General features: G+C 41.5%; 2 protein-coding genes across 4 annotated transcripts in view; both read left to right on the top strand.

The window, feature by feature from the left end:
- The first annotated feature begins 711 nt into the window (after positions 1 to 711).
- tnfaip1 (tumor necrosis factor, alpha-induced protein 1 (endothelial)) lies at positions 712 to 14,508 on the top strand. The gene is made up of 7 exons (XM_038304575.1): positions 712 to 869; positions 5,381 to 5,735; positions 5,842 to 6,011; positions 10,537 to 10,620; positions 11,616 to 11,668; positions 11,779 to 11,974; positions 13,952 to 14,508. Exons 2-7 carry the CDS (start codon positions 5,489 to 5,491, stop codon positions 14,180 to 14,182), a joined length of 981 nt encoding a protein of 326 aa, XP_038160503.1. The 5' UTR covers positions 712 to 869; positions 5,381 to 5,488; the 3' UTR covers positions 14,183 to 14,508.
- A 2,839-nt stretch (positions 14,509 to 17,347) lies between these two features.
- The window catches only part of sgsm2 (small G protein signaling modulator 2), a 149,250-nt gene continuing 146,765 nt past the window's right edge, over positions 17,348 to 19,832 (top strand). Inside the window, exon 1 of one of the 3 annotated variants that reach the window (XM_038304626.1) lies at positions 17,348 to 17,727. In XM_038304626.1, the coding sequence (XP_038160554.1) occupies positions 17,680 to 17,727 (48 nt within the window). In that variant the 5' untranslated portion in view covers positions 17,348 to 17,679. The remainder of the gene's footprint in view (positions 17,728 to 19,832) is intronic. The other 2 variants (XM_038304627.1, XM_038304628.1) reach the window with 2 other exon arrangements.

Below are 19,832 nucleotides of genomic sequence, written 5' to 3'. Positions count from 1 at the left end.
CAAAGATGTAAGTTGTTTGGGAGGAACAGGAACATATTGGTGGAAAATGAAGGAATTAAGCGACTTTTTCCGTCCCTGCTGATGCTATTTCATGGAAGAGCAGAAGATGATTAAAACCAGAGAGCTAGTCTCATAGACATGACTATGGCTTGATGCTAACATGTTTGTTAGCTGTCAGAATTCAGAATTTTTTTTCCCTCATATTATAATTAAATAAAATATAAAACTAAGTAAACTTTTTTTTTTTTTTTTTCTCAGGGTCTCTTCCTTATGTTTACCTCCTCCCTCCTGTTTGGGGTTGATTAGTCTTTGTCTTCTTCTTCTCCTTCTTACTTATACTGAACAAAACAAAATCAACAAAACCAAAATAAGATTCAAATCCTGATTAATCTAATATAATGAAAAAAATCTGAAATGCATCTATTTGTTGTTTGCCTAGCGGCAACATTTCTAAAGAAGAAGAAGTTTTTTTTTTCTTTTTACAACACTTTTCACACTAAACAAATAAAAAAAATGACGTAAAACAAGTTTAATTGAAAACCATTAAATGAGTAGCTTGTTAAAATGGAGTTCTCCTTCATCAAAAGTTAAAACCCCACAACTGAATAAAATCCTCCATGTTCTGTGTGTCTCTGTGGAAGGTGAACTCCAGAAGAAGAACAGCTTTACGTGTTGATGAGTGTTCAACCTCCAGTCCTGCGGGGGCGCTAAAGTAACCAACTTGCTTAGTGACAACCTCTGGAAACAACAATAGGAGGCGAACAAATTTCACAGAAATAGTTTTGCGGAACTTCGACATATTTAAAATAAGCAGAAATATCAGGATCCAGCTGTGGAGGAACTTTAACAGAAGAGGCGATGGTTTCCAGGTAAGCCGTTAGTTGATCATATTAATAGTCAGCTTCACATTTAAGGAAATCATTAAGAACTCGGTTCGCAAAGAAAAAGGAGCAATTGTTGAAAATATCTCCTGTTGATTCTAGATCGAGTCTCTTCCAGGTATTTGATCATATTAAAGAAAGTTTGTTTTAATGCTTAAGTTAGCTTAGCTCTGAGGAACAGACACATTGAGTGATGATTTCAGGACATTTTAGGCAAACCTGTTGCACTTTCTGTGCTAAATGTTGAGGGTTGGTGTGATGCTAGCTGTTACTGAGAACATCGATGGTTTCCTCCTTAAAATCTGACTCTTTTTTTATGAGTTTAATGGAGGCAACAGGCCTAAAGTTAAACCCATGTAGAACATTGAGCTTAAATATGCATTTGTCTACTTTAAGGTTGGTATTTTCTGGATTTCTGTCTCACTTAAATGTCTTAAGAACTCATTTTTATCGGGATTTAAAAGAATAATCTAAACAGCTGTTTACAGGTATGGTTAATACATGTAAACAGAGTTTACTATTCCTTCTTTGTGAACATTAATTATGTTTTTGATAAAAATCCTTTGGCTAAAATGCCATCAGAACGCTGATAATATTAAGTGTGTCTCAGCCCCCCCCTTCAGTGTCCACCATATTGGATCAGTCCATTTGCTGCACATGTTCAGAAAGGTCCAAACAGACAGCAGCAAACCATTTGAAAACAAACCATGCAAAGAGCAGTGTAGCCAACTTAGCGCTTTAGTCGCTATATTTAGCCACTTTTCAGACCCCTCTAGCACTTTGATTTCTAAAAAGCTCCTAGCGCCAAATCTAGAGACTTTTTTTCTGCTACTGGAGACTTTGGAGACAACATCTAAAAGCAGCGAACTCTGCTCTCCAGAGCGAGTAGATTGGTAACCCCGCCTCCTGCTCTCCTCTATCTTGTCTGCTGTCATGATTCATGCAGCTATTATTTCATCCAAATGAAAAATGGAGAACAGATAAGCAGATCATGGCTTGTCTACAGTGAAAAGAAGGACTGGGTTATTTACTTTGGCCTTTTTGGAAACACAGGAAGGAGCAATCAGCTAAGTGAGCTTAGTGCTTGAAAAAATCTTTCATTCCTTTAGAGACAGCATGAAAAGTCAGCTGAGTACAAAACATAGAGAGGAAAACAAGAAGAAAAGGGACAAGAAGAGAGGGACACAACCTAGAACAGAGAATGGATGTCTATTCTATTAACATTTATCTATCTGGAGAATGGGGCTGTTTGATGTGTTGTCTTCTCCATTCAGAGGGCCCCCTGCCTGTCTCTGCCTAGGCCCCACATTTCCTAAATCTGCCCCTGCAGCTAATTATTGCCCTATATGTTCTGGAAGAAGAGCCAATCAAGGCCCCACATGGAAAGCAGTTATTATGAACACATTGGCTTATATGTTCTATTTTTTTCAGCCATTTTTAAAATCAGCCATATTGGAAGAAATGATCTTTTTTGTCAAGCGGATCATCTCTGGGTTTTAACTAGGCCACTAATTAACCTTCATTTAGTTTTTTATGATTTTTAGGCATTCAGAGGTGGAAGAGGTTCTGAGCTGTGTAGATTAAATTCACACAGATTCAACCTCCTGGTTTACATCTCCAGGTCATCAGGTCCTGAAGTAGAACAGCAGCCACATCAATTCACTGCAGTTTCATCATTTTCTACTGCCAGCTGTTGAAATGTATCTCTCTGTTCACTAAAAGGTTTCATTTTATGCAAAGTTCACATTATAAGCCTTTGGTAACAGTCACATGTGTCATAAAGCCTGTGAATGAAGATCTTAAATGAAAAAAAAAACAGCATTTCCCTTCCATCATTAATTTTTTCCACCTCTTAGCTTGAAAATGAGCCGCTGTTCTGTCAGATGATCATACCCAGTCAGACCAGCGTACCCATAATCAATACCAGTTTATCCATTCACTTTTGTACAAAAAATAAACTACCTTAACGGGTGTGTATCCCTTTAGTCATGTAAGAAAAAACAATTTAATTGCTGTGTTCTTGGTGTTTTTCGAAAGGTTTTGGCGATCTTACCATAAATAGTTTTCTTTTGTGCATGACCAAAGGGATACATGCCCGGTGAGGTAGTTTAAGGTCTATTTTTCATACAAAACTGAAGGAATGAACACAAATCTGAAGTCTTGCACATGCTTATTTACTACGGGGTATGCTGGTCTGACGGGGTACGCCTGTCTGACGGGGTATGCTGGTATGACGGGGTATGCTGGTCTGACGGGGTATGCTGATCTGACAAAACACCATCCACAGCGTCTGTGTCAGCCGATTGTTAAAGCTCCTGCCTTCATCTAATGTGCCATTTCCTGCTCCTGGGTTGCAGCATGTTCTGAGGGCCTAATTGTTAATATTTTTTATTTTCAAATTTAGAATAATTATATGCAACCTTTAAAAAATCCCTCTGATGAAGTTGTTACCTATTTTCTTTTGGTTAATCGGCATCAGAGGGAAACGGTGAGAGAATATCCAAAACGTTTAAACAATCCACTGGACTTTGTTTCCAAGTTTTAAGATTTTTTTGCTTCCCACTCAGGAAGCTGTTCCAGTTCAAAATGTCCGATTAGGGTTGAGTTCCAGGCTTCATACAGTAGCCCAACAAAGACATGTTGTGGCTTAGAAATCATGCAAATTTCACCAAAAGAACAGCTCCACCCCTTAATAAATTAATGGGGACTCGGATGGGAAGCGAAACGTCTTCTAACTTGGAAAACAAAGTCCAGTTGTTTGTTTTTTAACCTTTAAACTTTTTTGGAATGACTATGACCTGGATGACTGAGAATTTTAACCAGCAAGTGACAGAATATCTGAAGGCCAGAACTCACCAAATCCGATTTTGCATCCGATCCGACAGAAAATCGTCCCTCAGAGGTCGCGGCGTTTAGTGCTCATTGAAAGTCAATGGGGATGATTTCCTGCAGGGGGCAGCGTAGCTCCGACCGATAGAGCCCAGGTCTATTTTAGCAGGACTACGCAGCAATTCAGCAGCAATTTCATGGGTCTGACAGGAAGAGAGACGCAGTTACAAAGTAAAACACATCCGCTTTGGGGGAAATCCCAAAAAAAAATCTGTTAATCTCACGGAGAAAGAGTCAGTTTGGAGTCACACATCGCGGTTATAGTTAGCAGGACAGACTGGAGCAAAAACAATGAATGAAACATTAAAATAGAAACTTTCCCCATGATAGGAGGACAGAAACGGATAAAGCAGTGATCCTCTTTGAGCCTCACAGAAACCAGAATAAGGAGGAGCAGACAGAGCAGGTCAGCGCAGCGTATCTCTCTCACCTCTTTATGGAAAAAGAAAGAAAAACTTCCCAGATCTCTCTGAGGATCACCTCTCTGCCTCGGTCACCATGGAAACCGTCCCACAGAGTTTATTGCTGCCATTTTCTTTTCTTTAGACATAGATCTAATTAGGTTTTTTAATAGATAGACATTCTCTATCTGTTCTGGTTCTAGAAGCTGCACATTAAGTAGAGCTTAGCTTTATATTATTTTATTTTTATTTTTTTTTTTATAATCATAATCTGTTCCAGTCAAATGTGGGAAATAGTTTTAATGTGTGAACAGCACAGAGACAGATCTGCTCAGCCCGTCTAGTCGGAGCCTCTCTATATGCAGTCAGTGACAGGGAAGAAAATTTTATCGGTGATTTAAACGTTGGACGCAGACGGTGTGTTCAGGCCTTTAGGCGGGAGATGCTCCCCGCCTGCTGCAGGCGCACACAGCGTGCCCACATTCAGCTGCATTTAAAGGCATAGAGGAGGATCTTTTATTTCTGGGTGGATCATCTCAATCAGTGGTCCTCCTAACTGTCAATCATTCTGGTGATATGATTCCGTAAGGCCGTCCTACGAGTTCGTCCCGTTAGCTATCTTTTTCTTTCAGGCGTATATCTGTGGTGAGCTACGGTTTCAGACAGTCATTGAAGCTCACCTTTCTCGCCGCCGATCTTTGAAAATGGCCGATGGTCGGAAGAGAAAAGGAAAAGAAAGGCCTCAGAAGAGGCAGATATATCCCAGAAGGCTTTGCAGGGAGAGCTCTCAGCACAAAGCATTCTGGGATTTACTGTCACAGCAACCTTCTGTCGCCATAGGCTGTCGCTGACAGCGGCGACTAATAACAAAGATGGCGCAGGCACCGCGCGGTGGAGGAGGAGTTAGGTGACCAACGGAGCAAAAAGCAGTGATCATCTGTCTGAACGGTCAGTTAACTGAGTTCACTATAAAGTTCACTATATAGTCCCCGCTGTATGTGGACACAATTAGCTATAAGAACAGCACATTTTATACAGGCCGTGCACCAGGAGAAATGGCCTCGTGCACGCTCTCGCACACGCATTTATTTATTTTTTAAGTGGAGAGGGCGGGTCTTTTAACAACCTTTAATCATTAGGCTGGGATAGTTTCCCCGATGACCTTTAATCTTTTCCATGGTTTTCCTGTTTCTGTTCGGGTTTTCTCAGGAATGGTCTGGAGCAGTGAGAGGTGGCGCTGCCTCGTCAGTAGCTGTCATCACGGCGGGGGAGCTCCGAACCTCCGTCTGCAGGGTTGTCATCTACCTCCAAAGGGACATGTCCGGGGACCCCTGCCCACCACACCTCCACACCCAGGATGACCCCTGCTCCTCTCTTCCCCTCGTGGTTTGTCCCAAGACCAAAAGCTGCGGTCATCGGGAAGCCATGACTCCAGCCAACAAATATGTCCGCCTCAACGTTGGAGGGATGCTGTTCTTCACTCCGCTGCAGGTGCTGACGCGGCAGAACTCCCTGCTGAAGGCCATGTTCAGCGGGAAGAAGGAAGTCTTCACTGATAAAGAAGGTTAGCCACTGAAGCCTGATCCTGTTCTTCATGTTGGGCTTCCAGTAGGCCGGGATTTACGGTCCGCCCCCCCCAGCTTAGAATACGTTTCCCTGTTTGTGTTCAGGCTGGATCCTGATCGACCGCAGCGGGAAACACTTCAACAGTATCCTGAATTATCTGCGTGACGGAACCGTCAGCTTACCCAAAGGACGGCAGGCTGTCCAGGAGCTTCTGGCTGAGGCAAAGTTCTACCTCCTCCAGGACCTTGTAGAGCTGTGCCAGACCACCCTGCAGGTCAGCCTCCCTTCCTCCAGTCTGCCGCCGTTAGCTGAAGCCGGTTAGCCACTGGCTTATGCCCCGAGTTACAGCCAGAAGCTAGTCAGGAAGGTTTCCTAGCAACACGTACACCTATGTAGTATTTTTTTTTAATTTGTTTTAGATTGGTGGTCTTTAACAGGGGGTCCGTGACCCCTAGGGGGTCCACGGAGGTTCTGCATGGGGTCACGAAAGTTTTGGTTGGCTTTTTTTTATATATATATTTACTAATTAAATGTCTTTAAATCCACATGAACATGAATCCAACAGACTGTAGTAAACAGATAAATGGAGGCAGAAGATGTCTTTCAGTCATCAATGCACACATTCAGCGACACACAGGAGCTCTTTCAAGCTGGGCACCGTTTCATTCACAACACCTGTCCCATCAACCAGGAAGCAGAAATACTTTAATAATCCCAGGGAGGGATTACTTTAGTTACATTACTCCATCTGTAATAGAGTGACTATAGGACCAGTTTGATAGAACACTATTTCATACAATATATATAATCAGGGGGTCCCCGCTAGGGGTGTAAATCACATCCATCATGGCGATTCGATTCAGTATCGATTTCCTGACCCAACGATTCGATGTGAGTAATTGGTTCATTTTTATTTATTTTTTTTCCTTACAGGCTAGACAATGTTTCAAATTTGAAATAAATCAATGAAAGCTGTAGTATCGTTGTGCATTTTATTTGAGAAACAGCAGCAAATAACAGGAGTAGAAAAGTTGGACTCCAACTATTCCTGTAATTCCTTTTTTGCATCAACAAATCCTGCACTAAATCAGTGCAATGAGTGCAATGCAATACCTCGGCTCCAGACGTCCCGCCCCCTCCACAGACGCTCCGCTGCTCCTCTCCCAGATTGTAGCTGACCGCAGACAGCGCCGCAGACAGGAGGCCGGCTTGTTTTGTTTTTATGACCGAAATTGCGGAAAACGACTCGGGAAGTTTGACCCGCTAGAAGAGCGAGGTGCGCGAGAACGCTGGGACCCTTTTTCCACCTGGATCTCCGCTCTTTTTGGCCCTCATGTCCCTCCGTCGTCGGACTAAACTCGCCCCCACTTCCTCGCCGCCTCGGCCGTATCTAGACCCACAGCGTGTAGCACAGACCACGCTTCAATATTGAGCATAAATCAAAAATGTCTGCGTCAAGCTCACTGCAACACACTGCTGTAAGAGTATAACCAGGAAGCGAAGTAGTAGGGCAGAATAGGTTTAGCGCCACCGCAGCACGGGAGGGAGAATTACGCCCAGGAGCAAATGGATAGAAATAGACCAGAGGAAAAAAAAACATGAATCGATTCTCTTGCGGACGGATCGATGCATCGGATCGTCGGCTGTTGGATCGATGGATCGATACAAAACGATTATTATTTACAACCCTAGTCGCTGCTCCATCTCGCCATCAGTTTGTGGGTCCTTAGCCTGGAAAACGTTCCCTGTTTTAGATTATTTTCTAGCTCCAGTGGCCTTTATTTTGTTATTTGACGTTATATGGCAGCCAATTTTATAAAGAATATTCAGCTCCTATAGAAAGATCCGCTTAGATCTAAATAAAACTCCAACAGAACATCTTAAATAAAGCTCTTTAAAAACAAGTAAAAGGTGAGGATTTTTTCTACGTTCTCGTCTAAAACATTTTATTGCAGCAATTTTTCCCTCCCTAAAAATAGCACAGATGCTAAACTATAATGTGTTAAAGGTTAATAATGTATTTGCTGAGAAAATAAATGCCTTTAAATCCTGTTTTATCACTCTGTGCTCGATCTGCACCAGAAATGGGATCCTACGCTTCATCCAGGAGCTAACTTTATCAGCTTTGGATTTAAACTTAAATCTATTTTTTTGAGTTCAATGTTTTACTCTCCTGTTAACATTATGGTATATATTGCGTAATCTAAAGAAAGAAACAACTAAAACACAGATAAACATGGTTTAATCAGGTTTAGGCGGACTAATCTGATGTCCTATGATAACGTCAGAGAAGCTGTTTAAAGGAGAAAATGTAAAAAGCAGCAAAATTGTCTCAAAGCTCATAAAAAGTATTTAAACATGTTGTGTAGCATTTTTTAGTGTTTTTTAAGGATAGAAATAAGTTCTTTAATAACATAATGACATTATTTATGGCAACCTGGATGAATATATGAGCTGATGGTACGGATGGTGACATTTACGCCATATAGTGGAGGTGGAAGACATCATCAGTCAGCCTGACCCAAAGCATAAACTTTAAAATAAGTAGAGCTGAAATAATTAATCAGATTAATTGATTATTGAAATAATCTTCAACTAATTTAGTAACAGATTAATCATTAACTGGAGTATAAAGATTATAAAACCTGCCTTTAGCTGACAGAGAAACCCGCTTAGAGCACAAATTAGACCAAGATTGTAAAAAATATATAAACATTTTTCATTTAAGAAAAAAAAAGAAATTTTGTCCGTCAATCTGCTCTATCTAGCAATTTTAGTTTCACCTGCTTTGATTTCATAAAAAATCTTAAAGCCGGAATCCCTGTATGGTTCATTCTTTGGTTTTTTCGTTTCAACACAAAAACGAAAAAACAAAACAAGCATGTGGTTTTTCTGTTTTTGCATTTTTAAAACCTAAATCGAAAAAATTATAAATCGAATTAATAGAAAATCAACAGCGTTTGATGAAGTAAGGCGCTAAAGAAAAATTATTTACAGTGGATGAAGACGGCATCAAAACAAACCATTTCTTACCAAACGGCAATGGCTGCACTTGAACCGTTTTCTGTAGGGATGCAGGATATTGGGATTTTGGCCGATATCCGATATGCCGATATTTTAAAACTCATGTAGCAGATATCGATACCGATGTTAAAGCTGGACAAAAATAAGTAGTCATTGAAAATAGCAGTTTTGTTATCCATTTCTGACACTTTGAAAAATAATATACTCAAATATATTTTCATATGCTGATATCAAATAGATTTTTAAAAACGCGGTATCGATCTCTTTTAGTTTCTAAATCTCGTGAAATTTCATCGTTCTGTTACAAACTCTCGTGATATTTTGCAAATTCTTGTGAGATTTTGTTAGTAAAATAGATCGATACCGCGTCAATACATCAACATATAAAAATATGGCAACATTTGGTGAATTTTCGGGGGATTTCGTAGCATAACGATGACATATAGCAATATTTCATTAGTAAAAGAGATTGATATGGTGTTTTTAAATGGCGATATATCAGCATATGAAGATATTGGGATATTTTAATGGATCAATATTTTTTCCCTCGTCTTTAGAAGTTTTTAAGTCTGTAAAAAAGAAGTTTTTGAGGAAGAAGAAGTAGTATTTTTTTTTTTAGACTTTAGAAACTCAGAAGCTGATCAAATATCGGGTTAAATATCGGTGGGGTGGCCGATGTCCGATATTCAGTTTTAAGGCCGATACCGATAGGGGGCCGATTATATCGTGCATCCCTAGTTTTCTGCATTGATTATCGAACTTTTTGAGAGAGGAAAAACACTCTGAAATCAGTGATGCTTTGAACCGCCAAGGAGCTCCACATTATTCGTTAATGAGTGTCAGGAGGTTTTGTATGGAGCACAACTTGCGAAGATACAACAATGTGTCGGTGCCGATTTGGAACGTGCGATCATAAGCTCTCAATGAAATGCGCCGATTCCCTCTAAATAACACAAACGTTTCCATTTTGGTGGTGCTAACTAAAAAAGTTATTCTTCTTGTGGATTGTAATGGCGGTTGGCAAGAAATGGAAGGCGTATATTACCGCCACCTACTGGTAACTAAAAAAGTTATGTGTCGGGAGTTCAGGTCTTCATTTCCGGTTCTGCCATAAGGTCATTTAAATTAACAACAAAATAAAAGCTTGTCTTTGGTTTAACCATTGCAGTTAAAAAATCCCAGAACGAACCCTTTTTTTTTCATTTTTGCAAATGCCGTTTTTCTAATTTCGTTTTAAAAACGGAAAAACAAAACACCACATGCTTGTTTAGTTTTTTCGTTTTTGTTTTGAAACGAAAAAAAAACAAAGAACGAACCATGGCGGGCGTCCACTGTACGATTCTTTTTTTTTTTTTTAGACGCACAGCGTGAGCCGGTAGATCGCATCAGAGCGTTGTGTCGCACAGTGTGAGAACAAACATCGTGAGCTGTAAACTTTTAAACTCTACGTTTTCATTGTACAATTTGAGCTGTAGCTGCAGTTAATGGTTGAAAAAACCTTACAGTGTAAGCTCCGCTTAAAGGAAGCTTTGACTAACTGATTATTCATCAAAAAAATAATCGACAGATGAATCGACTCGGAAAAATAACCTTTAGTTGCAGGCTTAGAAATAGGATCCAAAGTTTAGGCTTCAGGTGAGTCTGAGTGAGTTTTACCAGCAGTTACTTCCTGGGCGGTTTAGCAGCCGTTTAGTCATAACCTGGTTATAGTTAGTAGCTGTGCTGTGACTGATCACTGATCTAAAACAGGAACTCTGTCCGTTTCTCCTCCACAGGACAACAAAGAGCAACCGATGTGTCTGATACCTGTGATCACTTCCTGTAGAGAAGAGGAGCAGCTCATCCAGTCGTCCTCCAAGGTTAAAAAAGAGCCTCAGTCAGTCAATTAAAGGAAAAGTCTGTTCAGCAATTAATAACAAATGGATCATTATTTATACCTAAAACTAATACGTTCACTGTGATTTAATGAATTTATCGTTAATCAGTAGAAATATAAAAGCAATCATTTTCGTCACGATCACTGAGTCTGGGAGCGGCCATTTTTGCCCAAATACAGTAGCCCCTCCCTCCTGCCATCTTCCAGCAGTGACGTCACGGTGCGGTAAGCCTAGCGCCATTCTCCCCGCTTTCCAAGCTAAATCAATGGGAACTACTAGACACATCTGCAATCAACAACAATTATTGAAGATTTCCAGAGGACTTCACCATTGAAATTCACCAGAGCTATAGTGAAACTGACAATGCCCACGTGCATGGCAGCTGGATGCTGGAATACATCGGGTAAAAGTGAAAAAAGAGTTATTTCCCCTTTCTGATTCCTGATCCTCCACGGACGGGTTGGTCGTTGGATCGCCAACTTGAAGAGGGAGGATTTGCCATCGAACTTCTGGCCAGAGAAAAAACCCGTAATATGTAGCCAACATTTGGAAGAAGAATGTTTTCAAGATGACTTGGATAATAGCGCGTTGTGACAAACACCAGATACAGCACTGGGACTTGATCAACAGCCGATACCGCACCGTGACAATGTCACTAACCAGTAGGTGGCAGTAGTGTTCTTTGACAAACATGGATGCCTCCAGTAAAGCACATTCACATGAAAATTACTCTGAATTAAAAACACTGATCATTTATTGAACAGGATGGAATCATTTCAGATTTAAGGAACTTTCAGACGTTTGAGTTCTGAATATGAGCGACTTTTCCTTTAAATGGGCTTATGTTTAAAATTCTTCTTTCCTCTCAAATAAAGTCATCATTCCCACTTCCTGCTCAGTTGTTTTGCAGAAGATTGAGTTTACAAAACCAATAACTCTTCAATGAACCAATAATGAATCATTTCCTCCCTCATCAGCCTGTTGTGAAGCTGCTGTACAACAGAAGCAACAATAAATACTCCTACACCACGTGAGAACGGCCATCTTTCCTTAACACATCACACAAACATTCATACGGTCGTGTGTGATCTGAAGGAGCTGTAGCTGAGGAAGTAAAGTCAGGTTTCCGGTTTGTTTCAGTAACTCTGATGACAACCTGTTGAAGAACATCGAGCTGTTTGACAGGCTGTCCCTCAGCTTCAACAGCCGCGTCCTCTTCTTCAAAGACGTGATCGGAGATGAGATCTGCTGCTGGTCCTTCTACGGCCAGGGCCGGAAGCTGGCCGAGGTCTGCTGCACCTCCATCGTCTACGCCACCGAGAAGAAGCAGACCAAGGTAAACTTTTTCATCTTGGAAGTAGCCAAATGAAGAAAGCCTAACATCATATATTTGGGCGATAATGGCGACACACACCATATATATATCACTAGGGCTGAAACTAACGATTATTTTACAAATCGATGAATCGGCCGATTATTTTTTCGATTAATCGATGAATCGGACAAAAAATATTTTTTATATTAACCTCTTTATTCCAAAATAAACATTTTAGACAGAACAAACAAGCACACAAGTACAGGTTGCTCATTAACTGTACTGGTGCAATATGAAAAATAAATGTTTGTGTTAAAACTACGCAAACTTACATGAGAAATGTAGCTGTACATCCACAAAATATAGGGTACTTTGTTTCATAAAGCGCAAAAAAAGTCTGTCTTTTTTGTTTTTAAAGCCCCTAAGGGTTCAAACAATAGGCCCCCCCATTTCAACAAATGAGTTTTTTTAGACTAGAAGAGTTCTGCCTTTTAAGACAGGAAAGTATAGCAGTTAAAGTTGCTGCTTGAGAAAATACTGAACCATAGAGATAAAAATAGCCCTGTGATTCAAATTATAAATTGTATTTGGAATAAAAATGAGAGAACTAGGGGTGCTAAAAAACACATCCTCCAAAGACAGATATTTACATGGGAATGTGGCAGATAATTAATTGACATATTACTGATCTTGCTGGATTTTATTCTGCTTTACTTCCATAAATTGCAGGATCTTCTTTACTTTATCTTTGCCAGAAGATTTAAACTTTAAAAGCCTTGCCCTCATAATTTGCAAGTTAATTTATTTATAAAGAAAATATAAACGCTGCTTAAGCTAATTCAAATGAAATTAAAAGTAAAATAAGTAGCCAACCTTATCACTGTCTGTAACCTACTAACACGGTAAGGAAAGCATCAGATGAGCTACCTGAGAAACTAACGTTACGTTTCCCCACTTTAAAACCAAACAAACATGGCCGCTCATCCTGCTGATCAGCTCTCATCACTGCCATCGAAGGCTCCATCGTGTTTCCTTTTCAGGTGCTGCATCATAACAGTGGTGCTTCCGTGCCATGTTCATTTGTTTTGACAAGAGTTTCATGTTACGACTTTTTTCGCTTTACAAAGCGCAGGCTGTCTGCGAATTGAGACGCAGCTTGCGTTTGCGGTATCGGTCATTAGAACAGTTGACGTTACTGCACCTGCGGCGCTGGCTCGCTCTGCCGTATTTTTTGCTTCCCGCGTTTCAATCAAGTGGCAGTGATGACGACGACGGCGGATGATGCATTAACCGCGCGACACAACTAATCGATGATGAAATCAGTTGCCAATGCTTTTAAAAGTCGGTTTTTATCGATTCGTTGTTGCAGCCCTAATCACCATATAATCAAATTACCCTGCATCAAACTGCACTGATATAATTATTCAAATTTTTGGTTTCAAATTGAAAACATTTTATTTTAACCAGATCAAAGCTTTTCTGCCACATGATGTGTTTTGGTGTCTGAATTAGAATTTAACAAGAACCCAGCAGCAAAACAGGAAACAGCAAATATTGCAATACTAAATAAAAAAATCAATTAACCTCAAACGGCGGTGGATTTATACTCCAGTTAACAATTAATCGATTACTAAATGAGTTGACGATGATTTCAATAATCCATTAATCTGATTGTTAATTTGTAGCCTAAGTTTGAACATCTTTACAAAGTAGAGAACAAAGGTATTTGGTGTAGATCTAAAAGAAAAAATGGGGTATTAACAGGTTTAAACTTTAATTTTCAGACAGAATAGATGTGTATATTCCTAACGGGGGGAATATGGAAGATGATTGTTTTCTTTAAAGAGTATTAAGTGTGTTTTGTGTCGATGTGGATGAATTCTGCCAGAACCCGGATGTTTCATCGGCTGAAGCCCGAATGAGGAGCGACAGACCCCATCTGGTGTTTGGGTCGCAAGTGATGTGGCGTTTTTTTAACCTTTTAAACTGTGTGTGAAGGTGGAGTTCCCTGAAGCCCGCATCTATGAGGAGACCCTCAACTCGTTGCTCTATGAGACCATGCCGCTGCCGGACAACTCCCTGCTGGAGGCCACGCGGCGAAGCTACAACAATTGCGGCTCTCTGAGCGAGGATGAGGAGGGCCCCGGAGGAGGCGAGCTGCGCGAGCGCGTCCGGAGAATTCACGTGAAGCGGTACAGCACGTATGATGATCGCCCCCTGGGACACTGAGACAGAACGGCCGCGGACGGCGGCTCAGGGCAGGCGTGCTCTTCCTCATCCGTCGCACCGACATCATCAAAGACTCTACAGCACATCCTGTTTGCTCCAAACTCTGGCTTTTGTTTCACCTAAAGAACGATCAAATATGACTCATATGTGTGATTGTTGGACTCTATCAGTCTCTCAGATGGACGGTGTGTTCACAGCAGAATGTATTTCTAAGCTCAGTACTGATCCAGTTAACATAGAACTGTGCCTCTAATGCCTTACAGTGCTGCTCCTGACAGTCCTGGCTTTTACCAGTTGTGATTATTAAAAATCCTTTTTTATCTCGCTGACTGTCTCTTAAATTTACTACAGAAAAATCCTCTCAATGTGCATCAGGAGCCAAAAGTTCAACCTCCTTACAGAAGCGTCTGTTAAAGGAAAAGTCCAGTCAGCAGGAATGGATTATTATTTATACCTAAAACTAATACGTTCGCAGTGATTTAATTCTATTCAGTTTATTTCTATAGCGCCAAATTCACATCATGTCATCTCAGGTCACTTTCCATTTCACCAGATCATCCAGTCAGATTGATTCAAAGTTTTCTATCTAAGGAAAACCAGCTGATTGCATCGACTCATTGACTCTTCAGCAATCCCTCACACTAAGCATGCTTGTAGCGACAGTGGAGAGGAAAAACTCCCTTTGAACAGGAAGAAACCTCCAGCAGAACCAGGCTCAGTGTGAGCGGCCATCTGCTGAGGCCCACTGGGGTTCAAGGAGACAGAAGCAGACATAGAAAAAGAAGCATAGATACAAAAGGCAACTGTCAACCAGCTCCACAGGCGGCCCCGTCCAGGAAACACACAGCCAGGCAGACGAGCTCCGAGCCAGCTCCCATGTCAGAGGATGAAGAGAGCACATCCAGTTAGTCACAGTCAGAGAAACAGGACTACACTGGAAAACAGGCCAAGCTCCAACATCTAGAAACAAAGGTGTTGATGGCAGCAGCACAGCTGATATTTCTCTCCAGGATGGAGTCACAGCCAAACAGGAACAGACCAGATGAAGCTACTATGAGAAAAAGCAGAGAGAGCAGAACGTTAGAGATTGAACTAACAGATTCTGCAGAGTGGGAGAATAGAGATAGAATGAAGCAGAATGATGAAAAAGGGGTCCCTATGTCCTCCAGCAGTCTAAGCCTATAGCAGCAGAACTATAGAGATAGATCAGGATAACCTGAGCCACTCTAACTAGAAGCTTTATCAAAAAGGAAAGTTTTAAGCCTAGCCTTAAAAGTAGACAGGGTGTCTGCCTCACGGACTAAAACTGGTAGTTGGTTCCACAGGAGAGGAGCCTGATATTTAATGAATTTAGTGGTAATCAGTAAAAAAATAAATTTTCAGTCAATTTAAGTATGGTAATGTCTCACTCCTGACATCTTCTGGCCATTTTCCTCATTGATGTCATTTTCATGACATTGAAATAAGGATTTTTAAAACTGTTTTTAGTCGTTTTTTTTTTTTTTTTTTTTTTTTTTTTTTTTTTTTTTTTTGAATGAATCCATAAAAATCTTCCACCTATTTGGAAAGCAGATGTTTTTTTTGAGGCCGTCATTCAAATACTGTTGGGTCAATTATTATTATTAACGCACTAAAGCTGTAAATGACTGAGGCTGCTCCTGGAGTGAGCTCCTTTAGATAGCCCACACTGCAAAAACCACCTAGAAATAAGTAAAAATGTCCTAATTAAGTGTATTTCCCCTCACTTTGATCAGGTAAATAAGATGATCTGCCAAAGAAATGAGATTTTACTGTTAAAATAAGATAATTAGATGATAATCTCCTGGAATTCAGTTTTTGGAACTTGGGATGTCTGTTTTTTCCACTAGTTGAAATATCTTTAAATCCACATTAACATGAATCCAACAGACTGTAGTAAACAGATCAATGGAGGCAGAAGATGTCTTTCAGTCATCAATGCACACATTCAGAGACACACAGGAGCTCTTTCAAGCTGGGCACCGTTTCATTCACAACACCTGTCCCATCAACCAGGAATCAGGAATACTTTAATAATCCCAGGGAGGGATTACTTTAGTTACATTACTCCATCTGTAATAGAGCGACTATAGGACCAGTTTGATAGAACACTATTATATACAATAAATATTATTAGAAGGTCCCTGCACCATCTTGAAAAACGGAAAGTCTTTTGTAACCATGAAGACGATCTATTGTTTCTACCTCTGACTTTTCAATAAAAAGATTTGAAGAGAAAAAAAAAGACTATATATATATATGCATGTGTATATATATATATATATATATATATATATATATATATATATATATATATATGCATGTGTATGTATATAAATTAGGGATGCACGATATTGGGATTTTGGCCGATATCCGATATGCCGATATTTTAAAACTCATGTAGCCGATAACCGATATCGATACCGATGTTAAAGCTGGACAAAAATAAGTAGTCATTGAAAATAGCAGTTTTATCCATTTCTGACACTTTGAAAAATAATATACTCAAATATATTTTCATATGCTGATATCAAATAGATTTTTAAAAACGCGGTATCGATCTATTTTACTTTCAAAATCTCATGAAATTTCATCGTTCTGTTACAAACTCTCGTGATATTTTGCAAATTCTTGTGAGATTTTGTTAGTAAAATAGATTGATACCGCGTCAATATATCAACATATAAAAATATGGCAACATTTGGTGAATTTACGGGGGATTTCGTAGCATAACGATGACATATAGCAAGATTTCATTAGTAAAAGAGATTGATATGGTGTTTTTAAATGGCAATATATCGGCATATGAAGATATTGGGATATTTTAATGGATCAATATTTTTTCCCTCGTCTTTAGAAGTTTTTAAGTCTGTAAAAAAGAAGTTTTTGAGGAAGAAGTAGTATTTTTTTTTTTTGACTTTTGCAGTGCAAATTCAGCCCACTTGGGGGCGCCAGCAGCGGTTTCTGTCTCTCCTCCAGAGGATGAGGATCTTTCTTCATCATGTCGCTGTGATGTCACCTATCTTGCAGCGGGCCAGCCTGCCTCAGATCTGACCCAGGATCAGATCTACTGTGAGGAAGGCAGGTAGATCAGCTAAAGCTCGATGTTCTGGTTCTGATAGGGGGGTGAACCAGAACCCAGCCGGCTGTCCTCCGGCTCCTCCATCCTCTCTCCGAGGAGGATGAGTCTGCTGCTCTGCTGATGGAGGAGGAGGGAAGAAGCTGCTATAAATAACTCGGAGCTTCTACAGGTCGCTGCGCTGCAGGTCTGGGAGGCGCTCGCGCCTCTCCTTCCTCTTCCTCCATTGATCAGTTGGGTGAGGAAGGCGGATCCTCTGACGTCACCTTCAAGCAGCTCGGCTGCGTCAGAGTCCAGCTGAGCAGGAGAAGAAGGAAACAGGTAATACAAAGGGAAGAGGTTCTGGACCGAGCGGACCGGACCGGACCGGAGCGGAGCTGCAGCGGACAGACTGACGGACATGGAGGAAGAACAGAAGGAGAAATTATTATGGAGCGTCAAACGGGAGGTAGGCGCTGCCTTTATTACACCTACTGTCACATTTTCTCTCATTGTTCGCCTGAAAATAACAGAAAATTCACAATTATTATTCTATTATTATTACTATTAAATCTATTCTAATTCTAATGTCTTTTAGCGAAGCAGCTGCTAATTGCTCTGAAATGCAAGTTATAAAACAAAGTAAATAAATCTGAACTGTACTTTAATATTTTTCTGCCGTTAGGTTAATATTTTCAAAATTTTTCTGTGTTTCCCAAAATCTGAGCAAAAGAAAAACAAAAGCATGATTTTTTTTTTTTTTTATGTTGCACATTGATTTAATTAGGATGTTTCAAGGGCGGTTCTATAGGGGCCAGGGACCGGTCCTGGTGGGCCCACCAAAAATCTTGGGGTGGCCACTGAAACTAAAAGCCATATTTTCAGGCTTTGAATCTACTATTCTGGTAAACCTGCCTGTAGAAATCATACAGACTTAAATTCGTAGGGAAGCGGCTGTTCCAACCGTTGCATTTCCAAATTCTCCCGAGTGATGCACGACTTTACACGAGTGAATAAAATGAATGTGATTGGTTGATTATCAAGAGGGCGGGATTATTGTGGCAGAAGGATCACAAGCACGTTTGGTTGTGGCCGCTTTGTCGGAAGCATCCTGCTAACCAGTTAGCAACTTAGTGCTAGCAGGTTCCCAATGGGAAATTTCATTGGGACCAAGTAGCACTAAATTGGTGACTTAGAAACGACGCTGTCAAGGAACGCTATGGACAGAGGAAACATGCAAGAGGAGGAGAGTTTAGTGTCGGAGGTCGTGGATGAGTCTCCTCCCTCTCCTTTCAATGGAGAGCTCACAGAGCTCATAGTTCAGTTGAAAGTTCTTTTTTTCTGTTGTTGTTGTTGAATAAAGGTACATTTTAAGATCATTTGAGGTGAGAACATTATACTTTTAATTGTCACTATATGGCCCGTTTACCGATTAAATGCGTAATGAAAAAAAAAATGTTAAGAAGTTGAGAGGACCGCGGCAACCAGCGGACCACCGAGGGTAACGGCAGCCAGTCTGCAGTGGCCAGGGCTAACGTTAGCCCTTCTGCAACAGCCAGGGCTAATGTTAGCCCGTCTGCAGCGGCTAGGGCTAACGTTAGCCCGTCTGCAGCGGCCAGGGCTAACGTTAGCCCGTCTGCAGCGACCAGGTCTGAAATTAGCCCGTCTGCAGCGGCCAGGTCTGAAATTAGCCCGTCTGCAGCGGCCAGGGCTAATGTTAACCCGTCTGCAACGGCCAGGGCTAACGCTAGCCAGTCTGCAACGGCCAGGGATAACGCTAGCCAGTCTGCAGCGGCCAGGGCTAACGCTAGCCAGTCTGCAGCGGCCAGGGCTAACGTTAGCCAGTCTGCAACGGCCAGGGCTAACGTTAGCAAGTCTAAAGCGGGCAGGACTAACGTTAGGCCGTCTGCAGCGGCCAGGGCTAACGTTAGTCCGTCTGCAGCGGCCAGGGCTAACGTTAGCCCGTCTGCAGCGGCCAGGGCTAACATTAGCCCATCTGCAGCGGCCAGGTCTGACATTAGCCCGTCTGCAGCGGCCAGGGCTAATGTTAGCCCGTCTGCAACGGCCAGGGCTAACGCTAGCCAGTCTGCAGCGGCCAGGGCTAACGCTAGCCAGTCTGCAGCGGCCAGGGCTAACGCTAGCCAGTCTGCAGCGGCCAGGGCTAACGTTAGCCCGTCTGCAGCAGCCAGGGCTAACATTAGCCAGTCTAAAGCAGGCAGGGCTAACGTTAGCCCGTCTGCAGCGGCCAAGGCTAACGTTAGCCAGTCTGCAGCAGCCAGGGCTAACGTTAGCCAGTCTGCAGCGGCCAGGGCTAACGTTAGCCAGTACTTTGCTGGTCCTTGGCTTGTACTTTGCTGGTCCTTGGCTGGTATGTTGCTGGTCCTTGGCTGGTACTTTGCTGGTCCTTGGCTTGTACTTTGCTGGTCCTTGGCTGGTATGTTGCTGGTCCTTGGCTGGTATGTTGCTGGTCCTTGGCTTGTACTTTGCTGGTCCTTGGCTGGTATGTTGCTGGTCCTTGGCTGGTACTTTGCTGGTCCTTGGCTTGTACTTTGCTGGTCCTTGGCTTGTACTTTG

This window comes from Cyprinodon tularosa, unplaced genomic scaffold (genome assembly GCF_016077235.1).
Source record: "Cyprinodon tularosa strain WSP-4 unplaced genomic scaffold, ASM1607723v1 ctg539, whole genome shotgun sequence".
Lineage (NCBI taxonomy): Eukaryota > Metazoa > Chordata > Actinopteri > Cyprinodontiformes > Cyprinodontidae > Cyprinodon > Cyprinodon tularosa.
The sequence above is the reverse complement of the archived record's forward strand: the minus strand, read 5'-3'. Positions and strand labels throughout refer to the sequence as shown.